The 12647-nt window shown below is 45.4% G+C and overlaps 1 protein-coding gene across 1 annotated transcript in view; it reads right to left on the reverse strand.

Annotated features, from left to right (window-relative positions):
- LOC121287107 (cartilage oligomeric matrix protein) overlaps positions 1-12647 on the reverse strand; it is a 116752-nt gene that overhangs the window by 24571 nt on the left and 79534 nt on the right. Inside the window, exons 7-10 of the mRNA XM_041204655.1 lie at positions 11804-11956; positions 3030-3134; positions 2809-2916; positions 1660-1819 (exon numbers count right to left, since the gene is read on the reverse strand). Coding sequence (XP_041060589.1) covers positions 1660-1819; positions 2809-2916; positions 3030-3134; positions 11804-11956 — 526 coding nt within the window. The remainder of the gene's footprint in view (positions 1-1659; positions 1820-2808; positions 2917-3029; positions 3135-11803; positions 11957-12647) is intronic.

Genomic DNA, 12647 nt, shown 5'->3' on the forward strand with positions numbered 1-12647 from the left:
AGTGCCTTCAGCTGTTTCTTGATATCATGTGGAGAGAATCAAATTGGCTGAAGACTGGTATCTGTGATGCTGGGGACCTCCGGGGGCAGTTTAAACCCCTGTCTACAGCCCTATTTATGCAATTGGCCAGAACACTGCTCCCAGCCCTGTTCAAGTGGAGTCCATCCCAATGGAATAGCTCACTCTTCCTTGAGTACTGATGCCAGTGTCCCATGAATCGAAACCCCTTCTTCCATTCTGAGCCATATGTTTAATTCTCTAATCTGTGTGACCCTCTGCCATTTGGCATGTTGCTCAGGTAGCAATCCAGAGATGATTACCTTTGATGTTCTGCATTTTAATTTGGTCCCTAACTCCTCAAATTCTCTTAGCAGAACATCATTCCTGATTCTATCTGTCGTTGGTTCTCTGGTGGACCACAACAACTGGATCCTCCCCTTCCAAGTTCCTCTCCAGCCGTGAGGAAATGTCCTTAACCCTGGCACTGAGCAGGCAACACAACCTTCGGAGCTCCTGGTCGCAGCTGCAGAGAGCAGTATCTATCCCCCTGACTATACTATCTCCTGCCACTACCACATTCTTCTTCTCTAACTCCCTTGATTGGCATCCATCACCATGATGCCATTGCCAGTCTGCTCATCCACCTTGCAGTCCTTCTCCTCATCCACACAGGTAGCAAACATCTCGTACCTGTTGGACAAAGTCAGGGGCTGAGGCTCCTCCATCACCTTATGCTGGTCCCACTTACCTACCTGACTCGCAGTCACACCCTTCAGCCCCTGACCATTGACCAAATCTAAACTTCTGCCTTGCCTAAGGGACGGCTCCTGGAATAAAGTATCCGGGTAACTTTTCCCCTCCCTGATACATTGCAGTGTCCACAGCTCAGCCTCCAGGTCAATGACTGAACCGAAGCTCCTCAAGCTGCAGACACGTTTGCCCTGAATCACACTGGTGTTCAGGAACTCCCACATTCTGCAGTGGCAACACAACCCCTGCCCTGCCATCTTTATTATGTGTTAATTGGTTTATTACTTTTACTTAATTAATTCATAATTAATAAACCCTATTAATCCCAATAAGCTTTACTAGAGCCAGTAAACCTTAATACTACCAATAATACCTTACAATTACTGATAAATTACATACTTTGAAAGGTAAAGGAGCAAAATACTCACCAACCAATCACTTACCTGTTTCCCTGTAACATCACACTCTGATTATTCAACGAATGCAGTTGGTCCACAGGCTGAGCTGCTCTCTCCGAGCTCTTTCGTGAACTCTCGCCTTTCTCTCTCTGTGCTTTTTCATGAACTCTTGCCTCTCTCTCCCTGCTCTTTAATGGTCTCTTGTCTCTCCATGCTCTTTTGTGAACTCATGCCTCTCTTGCCAAGTTCTTTAATCAATTATGTTCTCAATTTGGCTGAATCACTCCCTTCTGCCACAGTGCACTGCCCCAAAACTGAGGGCACTGAGTCTAATGGTTGCCCACAGCTTTGTGTATCATTTCTCTTGCTTTGGAGCTCAGTGATTGAGGTCCTTTCCATCTAACTCATTCCCTTCCTGTCCCAAGTTAATAATCCTTGTTGCTCATAACGCTGATAACGAACCATGAAAGATTCTTCATCCCCAGGAAACCTTACATTTCATGACAATTACCATCTCCATCCATGTCCTGATCACATGCATCTCCTTTTCCATCGCCGTCAATGTCCTGCTGATTGTTATTAACAGTGAGTCTGCAGTTATCACACAAATCTCCAAAATTATCCTGATCTGTGTTTCTCTGGTCAAGATTTTGTATCAGAACGCAGTTATCCTGTAAAAATGAGATCAGATGGGATAATGTCACCAAATTTACTTTGAGAGCACCTTCCAAACCTGTGAGCACTACCATCTAGAAGGACAAGGGCAGCAGACACATGGGAACACCCCTACCTGGAGATTCCCCTCCAAGTCATTCACCATCCTGACTTGGAAATATATTGCCATTCCTTAAATGTCGCTGGGTCAAAATTCTGGAACTCTCTCCCTAACAGCACTGTGGGTGTACCTATACCACAGGGACTGCAGCGATTCAAGAAGGCAGCTCACCACCACCTTCTCAAGGGCAATTAGGGATGGGCAATAAATGCTGGCCCAGCCAGCGAAGCCCACATCCAAAAAAAAATTTTTAAAGTTGCTCATATTGAAAGAGTCCAGAGACTGTTGACCTTCTGTCAACTGTTTGTTTTATTTTTTGACCAAAATGTCTTGTACTTTTTGAAAAAAAGAAAACCGCACAGACACAATAGGCCAAGGGCTTCCTTCTATCCCATAAATTACTGTGATTCATAGATCAAAAACAAACATAAATTGCACTTCCATAGCACAATTCAAGCCCCAAAAGTGTTTCATAAATGGAGTGTTTTCAAAGTGTAGTCACTGTTGTAAGGTAGGAAATATGACAGCCACTTTGCACACAGCAAGATCCCACAAACAATGATGAGATAATGACCAGATAATCAGGTTTAATGATACTGATTGAAGGATAAATATTGGCCAGGAGGGAATTCTCCTGTTCTTCTTTGAAATAGTGGCTGTAAGATCTTGAATGTCCAGCTGAGAGGGCAGATGGGTCTGCAGTTCAACATCTCATCTGAATGTTGCCCCCCACCCCTGACAGTACAGTGTTCCTCAGTACTGTGCCAGTGCCTGCCTGGATTATGAACTCAACTTTCTGGAGTAGGGCTTGAACGTGCATCGTTCTCTAAGGCTAAGGTGCTACCCATTGAAGTAAGCTGAGATTCTATTTATTCAAACACCAACCTCAAGATTTGGAACTCCATCTCCATCTGCATCATCATCACAGGCATCTCCAGCCCCATCTCCATCAGCATCTTCCTGCCCAGAGTTTGGCACTGTCAGACAGTTATCCTGGATCAGGAGAATGGCATGTTAACAAACACTCTTTTCTTTTTATCAGTTTCCTGTCCCTTCTTCCTCACTCTCTCCAACTTTCCCTCCCTTTCATTACATTCCATCTGTACCTTGCGGCAGTTTCTTTCAGGACATTCGAGTGTCACATCTGGAAACCCATCGATATCTGTGTCCTTTGCACACCTGTGGCCATTTCCAGCCCATCCGATTGCGCACTGTGGCAATTAGAAAAGTAAAGACCATCTTAATCAATAACATGATTAGACATGAACCATACACAGAACACTAACTGATGTGTTGCTGGGACCTTTGCTAATATCGTTGGTGCAATAGATTTTTGGACAGATGCCCTTAAAGCACCAAAGCTCTTTAAACACCTGTGGCACATCTGGATTTTATCACTGTCTCTCTCACCATTTATACTTGGTTAAGCAAGTCATATAACACCTTTTCTCTCTCCCTCATTAGCATTATCTTACTGAATGAGCATGTGTTCTCTCTTTTATTTCCAGTATGTTCTTTATTCATCAATAATTAATGTTTGTGTGTCCATATTCCTGTATAATATACTAGCATGTATAGAGAATTGTAAGAGTTTGTGCTCGAGTGTACATACAAACATACAAATTAGGAGGCCATTTGGCCCCTCGAGCCTAGTCTGCCATTTAATATGATCATGTCTGATCTGACAGGAACTGCAAATCTGCATCCTGCCTACCCCCAATAATCCATCACCCTCTTGCTTACCAACAATCTATCCACCTCTGCCTTAAAAATATTTAAAGACCCTGCTTCTACTGCCTTTTCAGGAAGAGAGTTCCAAAGACTCACAACCCTCAGAGAGAAAAAATTTCACCTCATCTCTGTTTTAAATGAGCGACCCCTTATTTTTAAACAGTGACCCCTGGTTCCAGATTCTCCCACAGGAGGAAACATCCTCTCCACACCCACCCTGTCAAGACCTCTCAGGATCTTATAAGACCATAAGACGCAGGAGCAGAAGGAGGATATTCGGCCCATCGAGCCTGCTCCGCCATCCAATGAGCCCATGGCTGATCTGATAATCCTCAACTCCACTTTCCTGCTTTTTCCCCATAACCCTTGATTCCCTCAATCTACACCCTGAATGTACTTAACGACCCAGCCTCTACAGCCCTCTGCGGTAAAGAATTCCACAGATTCACTACCCTCTGAGAGAAGAAATTCCTCCTCATCTCTGTCTTAAATGGGCGATCCCTTACTCTGCGATTATGCTGTCTGGTCCTAGACTCTCCCACAAAGGGAAACAACCTCTCAGCATCTACCCTGTCAAGCCCCCTAAGAATCTTATATATTTCAATAAGGTTTCCTCTCATTCTTTTAAACTGCAATGAGTACAGGTCCAACCTACTCAACGTCTCCTCATAAGAAAATCCTTCCATACCCAGGATCAACCTAGTGAACCTTCTCTGGACTGCCTCCAATGCCAGTATATTTTTCCTTAGATAAGTTTACCAAAATTGTTCACAGTATTCTAGGCATGCTCTAAATAGTGCCTTGTATAGTTTAAGCAAGACTTCCCTATTTTTATATTTCATTCCCTTTGAAATAAAGGCCTTCCCTATTACCTGCTGAACCTGTATGTTAGCTTTTTGTGATTCACGAATGAGGACTCCCAAATCCCTCTGTGCTGCAGCTTACTGCAGACTGTCTATTTAAATAATATTCAGCTCCTCTATTCTTGCTGCCAAAGTGCATAATCTCACATTTTCCCACATTATATTCCACTTGCCATGTTTTTACCCACTCACTTAACCTGTCTATATCCCTCTGTAGACTCCTTGTGTCATCCTCAACACTTGCCTTCCCACCTATTTTTGTGTCATCCACAAACTTGATGATAGTACATTCACTTCCCTTAAGTCATGAGTATATATTGTGGCCCCAGCACTGATCCCTGTGGCACTCCACTCGTTACAGGTTGCCAATCTGAAAATGCTCCCCTTATCCCAACTCTCTGTCTTCTATTAGTTAGCCAATCCTCTTTCCATGCTATTATTCTAGCCCAACACCTCGGGCTCTTATCTTATTAAGTAGTCTTATGTGCGGTACCTTATTGAACGCCTTTTGTAAATCCAAATATATTACACCTACTGGCTCCCCTTTTAACTAACCTGCTTGTTACCTCCTCAAAGAATTGTAATAAATTTGTCAGGCATGATTTCCCCTTCATGAAGCCATGCTGACTCTGCTTGATTATATTATGCATTTCTAAATACTCTGCTATTACATTCTTTATAATTGACTCCAACATTTTCCCAATGACAGATGTTAAGCTAACTGGCCTATAGTTACCTGTTTTTTGTCTCCCTCCCTTTTTGAATAAGAGTGTTACATTAGCAGTTTTCTAATCCTCTGGGACTTTTCCAGAATCTAAGGGTTCTTGGAAGATTACTACCAGTACATCCAGTATTTGTGTAGCTACTTCCTTTAATATCCTAGGATGGAGCCCATCAGATCCAGGTGACTTGTTGGCCTTTAGCCCCATTAGTTTCTCTAGTACTTTTTCTCTAGTGGTAATTATTGTATTTATTTCCTTCCCCATTTTTGCCCCTTGATTATTTAGTATTTTTGGAATGCTATTAGTGTCTTCTACTGTGATGACTGATGCAAAGTATTTATCCAACTCCTCTGCCATTTCCTGGTTCCCCATTATTATTCCCCCAGCCTCATTCTCTAAGTGGCCTATGTTCAATTTGGCCTCTCTCTTCCTTTTTATATATTTAAATAAGTTCTTACCATCTGTTTTTATATTACTTGCTAGTTTACCCTCAAAGTTTATTTTCTCCTTCTTTATTATTTTTTTGGTGAGCTTCTGTTGGTTTTTAAAACTTTCCCAATCCTCTGGCTTACTACTAATCTTTGCCACATTGTATGTTTTTTCTTTCAATTGATATAATTTCCTTGGTTAATACCCTTCCTAGAATCCTTCTTTCTTGCTGGGATATATCTTTGTTGTGAGTCATGAACTATTTTCTCATCAACCGTCGTTTCTGCTAAACTCCTTCCCCCCCAGTCAACTCCAGCCAACTCATTCCTTTGTAATCACCCTTATTTAAGTTTAGCACAGTTGTTTCTGATACAAGTTTCTCACCCTCAAACTGAATACTAAATTCTATCATATTATGGTCACTGTTTTCCAGGGGATCGTTTATTCTGAGATCATTATTAAACCTGCTGCATTACACATTACCAGTTCCAAATAGCCTGATCTCTGGTTGGATCCACAACATATTGTTCTAGTAAACTGTCCCGAATACACTCTATGAATTCTTGCTTGTGGCTACCTCTGCCAATTTGATTTTCCCATTCCACATGAAGATTAAAGTCACCCATGATTAATGTACTGCCTCTTTACATGCCCTCATTATCTCCTGATTTATTCTCTGTCCTACTGTATAGCTACAGTTAGGGGGCCTATAGACTACTCCCAACAGTGTCATCTTCCCCTTGTTATTTCTTACCTCCACCCATATGGATTCTACACCTTCCAATCCAATATCATTTCTTGTTATCGTACTTATTCCATCTCGTACTAACAAAGCTACCCTACCTTTCCTTCCTGCCAGTCCTTTCAAAAAGTCACATACCCCTGAATATTTAGTTCCCAGCTTTGATCTCCTTGTAACTATGGCTATAAGATCATACCCATTAATCTAATTGTACTGTTAATTCATTTAATTTGTTCCGAGTACTACGTGCATTTAAATAAAGAACCATTATTTTTGTCTTTTTATCATTTTTCCCCCCGTTGAACCTATTTGCTACTTTTTTTAATGTTTGGACGTTCTGTCCCTTCCTGTTACACTCTGGGGTATGTTTCAATCAAGTTGCCTCTTACTTTTCTAAACACCAGCAGATACAAGCCTAACCTTTCCTCATAAGACAACCTGCCTACTTCTGGTATTAGTCTGGTAAACCTTCTCTAAACTGCTTCCAACGCATTTACATTTTTCTTTAAGTAAGGTGACCAGTACTGTACACAGTACTCTAGACGTGGTCTCACTAGTGTCCCGTACAACTGAAGCACAACCTCTCTACTTTTGTATTCAATTCCTCTCGCAATAAATGATAACATTCTATTAGCTTTCCTAATTACTTGCTGTACCTGCGTACTAGCCTTTTGTGATTCATACACGAGGACACCCAGATCCCTCTGAATTTCAGAGCTCTGTAATCTCTTACCATTTAGATAATAAGCTTCTTTATTATTCTTCCTGCCAAATGGACAATTTCGCATTTTCCCACATTATACTCCACTTGCCAGATCTTTGCCCACTCACTTTATCTATATCTTTTTGTAGCCCCCTTATGTCGTCTTCATAAGTTACTTTCCTACCTATCTTTGTGTCATCAGCAAATTTAGCAAGATATTCTTTTGATCCCTTCAACCAAGTCATTTATATCAATTGTCAAAAGTTGAGGGTCCAGCACTGATGCCTATGGCACACCACTCATAACAACCAGAAAAAAATTGTTTTATAGCTGCTCTCTGTTTCCTGTTAGCCAGCCGGTCTTCTATCCATGCCAATCTGTTACCCCCTACACCATAAGCTTTTATTTTCCGCAATAATCTTTGATGTGGCACTTTATCAAATGCCTCCTGAAAATGTAAGAACAGTACATCGACCGGTTCCCCTTTATCCACAGCACATGTGACTCCTTGAAAGAACTCCAATAAATTAGCTAAATGTGATTTCCCTTTCACAAAACCATGTTGAGTCTGCCTGATTGTCTTGAATTTAAGAAGCCAACCTATATTCCATACAGCTTCAAAGAATGAGAGGTAGTCTCATTAAACATTGTCAGGGTAGATGCTGGGAGCTGATCCCCCTGGCTGGGGCATTTAGAACTAAGGGTTACAGTCTTAGGATTGATTATTTACGACTGCTCAGAGGATTTAGAATTCTCTACCCCAGAGAGTTGTGGATGGTCATGAGTATTTTCAAGGCTGAGATAGGTTTTTAGATACAAAGTGAATCAGGGGATATGGGACAAAAACAGAATTACCTGGAAAAACTCAGCAGGTCTGGCAGCATCGGCGGAGAAGAAAAGAGTTGACGTTTCGAGTCCTCATGACCCTTCGACAGAACTTGCGTTCGAGTCCAAGAAAGAGTTGAAATATAAGCTGGTTTAAGGTGTGTGTGTGGGGGGCGGAGAGATAGAGAGACAAAGAGGTGGAGCGGGGGGGCGGGGGTGTGGTTGTAGGGACAAACAAGCAGTGATAGAAGCAGCTCATCAAAAGATGTCAACGACAATAGTACAATAGAACACATAGGTGTTAAAATTAAAGTTGGTGATATTATCTAAACGAATGTGCTAATTAAGAATGGATGGTAGGGCACTCGAGGTATAGCTCTAATGGGGGTTTTTTTTATATATAATGGAAATAGGTGGGAAAAGGAAAATCTTTATAATTTATTGGGAAAAAAAAAAGGGGGAAGGGGGAAACAGAAAGGGGGTGGGGATGGGGGAGGGAGCTTACGACCTAAAGTTGTTGAATTCAATATTCAGTCCGGAAGGCTGTAAAGTCCCTAGTCGGAAGATGAGGTGTTGTTCCTCCAGTTTGCGTTGGGCTTCACTGGAACAATGCAGCAAGCCAAGGACAGACATGTGGGCAAGAGAGCAGGGTGGAGTGTTGAAATGGCAAGCGACAGGGAGGTTTGGGTCATTCTTGCGGACAGACCACAGGTGTTCTGCAAAGCGGTCGCCCAGTTTACGTTTGGTCTCTCCAATGTAGAGGAGACCACATTGGGAGCAACGAATGCAGTAGACTAAGTTGGGGGAAATGCAAGTGAAATGCTGCTTCACTTGAAAGGAGTGTTTGGGTCCTTGGACGGTGAGGAGAGAGGAAGTGAAGGGGCAGGTGTTGCATCTTTTGCGTGGGCATGGGGTGGTGCCATAGGAGGGGGTTGAGGAGTAGGGGGTGATGGAGGAGTGGACCAGGGTGTCCCGGAGGGAGCGATCCCTACGGAATGCCGATAAGGGGGGTGAAGGGAAGATGTGTTTGGTGGTGGCATCATGCTGGAGTTGGCGGAAATGGCGGAGGATGATCCTTTGAATGCGGAGGCTGGTGGGGTGATAAGTGAGGACAAGGGGGACCCTATCATGTTTCTGGGAGGGAGGAGAAGGCGTGAGGGCGGATGCGCGGGAGATGGGCCGGACACGGTTGAGGGCCCTGTCAACGACCGTGGGTGGAAAACCTCGGTTAAGGAAGAAGGAGGACATGTCAGAGGAACTGTTTTTGAATGTAGCATCATCGGAACAGATGCGACGGAGGCGAAGGAACTGAGAGAATGGGATGGAGTCCTTACAGGAAGCGGGGTGTGAGGAGCTGTAGTCGAGATAGCTGTGGGAGTCGGTGGGTTTGTAATGGATATTGGTGGACAGTCTATCACCAGAGATTGAGACAGAGAGGTCAAGGAAGGGAAGGGTACTGTCAGAGATGGACCACGTGAAAATGATGGAGGGGTGGAGATTGGAAGCAAAATTAATAAATTTTTCCAAGTCCTGACGAGAGCATGAAGCGGCACCGAAGTAATCATCGATGTACCGGAGAAAGAGTTGTGGAAGGGGGCCGGAGTAGGACTGCAACAAGGAATGTTCCACATACCCCATAAAGAGACAGGCATAGCTGGAGCCCATGCAGGTACCCATAGCCACACCTTTTATTTGGAGGAAGTGAGAGGAGTTGAAGGAGAAGTTGTTCAGTGTGAGAACAAGTTCAGCCAGACGGAGGAGAGTAGTGGTGGATGGGGATTGTTCGGGCCTCTGTTCGAGGAAGAAGCTAAGGGCCCTCAGACCATCCTGGTGGGGGATGGAGGTGTAGAGGGATTGGACGTCCATGGTGAAGAGGAAGCGGTTGGGGCCAGGGAACTGGAAATCGTTGATGTGACGTAAGGTGTCAGAGGAATCACGGATGTAGGTGGGAAGGGACTGGACAAGGGGAGAGAGAAGGGAGTCAAGATAACGAGAAATGAGTTCTGTGGGGCAGGAACAAGCTGAGACGATCGGTCTACCGGGGCAGTTCTGTTTGTGGATTTTGGGTAGGAGATAGAAGCGGGCCGTCCGAGGTTGGGAGACTATCAGGTTGGAAGCTGTGGGAGGGAGATCCCCAGAGGAGATGAGGTCAGTGACAGTCCTGGAAACAATGGCTTGATGTTCAGTGGTGGGGTCATGGTCCAGGGAGAGGTAGGAGGAAGTGTCTGCGAGTTGACGCTCAGCCTCCGCGAGGTAGAGGTCAGTGCGCCAGACAACAACAGCACCACCCTTGTCAGCGGGTTTGATGACAATGTCAGGGTTGGACCTGAGAGAATGGAGTGCAGTAAGTTCAGAGAGAGACAGGTTAGAATGGGTGGGAGGAGCAGAGAAATTGAGACGACTAATGTCGCGCCGACAGTTCTCAATGAAAAGATCAAGAGAAGGTAAGAATCCAGAGGGAGGGGTCCAGGTGGAGGGAGAATATTGGAGATGGGTAAAAGGATCCGTTGAACATGGGAGTTGGCTGAGAAGATGTAACTGAGTTAGAGGATCAGCTCTAATCATATCGAATAACAAAGCCTGAAGAGCTGCATTGCCTCTTCCTGCTTCTTTTGTTTCATGTCTCATTACATCTAACACAGTCCTGGAGTGTCCATTTCCCTCTCCCCCTGTCCTATTCTTTCCCCTTGTCCTTCTCCTAGTCCCTGTCCCACTCGTCCCAGCGCCTCTATCTCTCCTCAGTCCCTCTCTCTCCCCCGTCTGTCTCTCACTCCTTCTGCTCCTGTGTCCCTCTCTCTGTCCCTTGTCCCACTTACTCTCCCTTGTTCTACTCACTCCTTGTCTCATTCTCTGTCCCTCTCTCCCCATCCCTCTCTCAATCTATCTCTCTGTCCCTCTCACTCCTTGTCACATCTCTTTTATCCCACTCCCTCTTTCTGTCTCCCAATCCCCTCTCTCCCTCTCTCTGCATATCTCTCTCTCCCCCCAGCCCCGCTCCTGCTCTTTCCCTGTCCCCCTCTCTCTCCCTGTTCTTCTTTCACCATTCCGTTCCTCTCACTCGCGCTCTATCTCACTCTAATTCGGTCTCCCCCATTTCCTTTCTCTCTCCCTCTCCCCCAATCAGTCTCTCTCACTGAACCTCTCTTTGTCATTCCCTCTCTCCCCACCAGCCCTCTCACTCTCTCCTACTCCTCTCTTTTCTTCGTTCCTCCCTCTCTTACTCTTCTCTTCCCCCGCTCTCCTCTGTCCCTGTCCCTCTTTCTCACTTGATCTCTCTCTCTCTCTTTCTCCCACCATCTCTCTCTCTCTCCCCTAATTCCCTCTTTCCCCCAGTCTCCTCTCTCTTTCCAGCTTCATCTGTCTCTCTCCCCTGCCCTTCTCTATTTCTCCATACCACTATCTCTCCCCTGCCTCTTTCCATCACTCCCCCTCTCCCCACCAACTCTCTTTTTCTTTCCATCCCCTCTTTTTCCCATTCCTCCTTTTTCCTGTCCCACTCTCTACCCTGGCTCTCTCTATCTCTCCCATGCCACCCTCTGTCTCTCTCTATCCTCCCTGCCCCGCTCTCTCTTTAGCTCTCTATCCTCTGACACCCACTGCCCCTCTCTGTCTCTGTCTCTCCCCTGGTCCTCTCTGTCTCCTGGCCCCTCTGTCTCCCCCTGCACCCTTTCTCTCCCCCGGTCCTCTCTCTCTCCCCTGCCTCATTCTCCCTCGCCCTCCCCCCTCTGTCTCTCCCCGTCCCCATCTCTCTTCTGCCCCTCTCTCTCCCCTGCCTCCTCTCTCTCTCCCCCAACCCTCTCAGGCTCTCCCCTGCCCCTCTCTCTCTCCCCTGTTTGATTCAGAATTGTTTGACATCTTTTCTTACAACACAAGCAATCTCGTTATTTCGGCCCACATGACACTCTGCTCTCTCATGGCAGGGGTTTGAGGCTCCATTTGGACAGCTCCTCTCCAGCCGACACCTCAGGTTCTGATCTCTGATGTATCCGGGTTTGCAGGGGCCACATTGGAATGTTCCCTGTGTAAATAGAGGGATATTTGTTGTCAACACCTGGAATATCAACAGGAGAATTTCTTCTTGCTCAGGAGCTCAGGTTAATTGAAAAGCTATTGGAAGTTGAGATTTCTGTCTCCCTGAAGTCAAAGCTCAGGATCCCAGTCTAAGGACAATTTGAAACTTTCTTAGTTGGCATCAAAGCAAAGAACTGAAGACTGGATTGGCATTGACTTGCCCTATTGCTGTCCAGATAGCCCAGTCTTTCCATTACTAAAACTTTTGGGCCAGATTTGGCATTTGGACTGAGATCCTGATGCCAGGGTCATTTCTGGCTCACTCGTCCACATGTGTGGAAGGCGGGACCTCTGAGGGCACCTTATGCAATGTGACCAATTAACAGCAGGCCTGCTGGGGGAGTTGACCAATAACGGGAGGCGGGCAGAGTTAATGCCAGGTGTGAGATTAAGGACACCGTCTTTAAAGAGCAGTCTGCAGCCTTCACTGGGTGCACAAAGGAGGCTAAAGATGGGCTGCAGAAGGAGGAATGGCTACAGTTTGAGGAAGGGTCGCTCTACGTTTCAGTGATGCTTCCCTGGAGCTGTTCCCATGGGTTGTGTGGGAAAGGAGAGAGGTACTATTCCCAGGTGACAGGAGGAGGAGACCAGTCGGCCTTACAAAGAAGCTCATTGCCGCAGAGGGCGAGGCTGATGTG

The sequence above is a fragment of the Carcharodon carcharias genome, chromosome 14 (genome assembly GCF_017639515.1).
Source record: "Carcharodon carcharias isolate sCarCar2 chromosome 14, sCarCar2.pri, whole genome shotgun sequence".
Lineage (NCBI taxonomy): Eukaryota > Metazoa > Chordata > Chondrichthyes > Lamniformes > Lamnidae > Carcharodon > Carcharodon carcharias.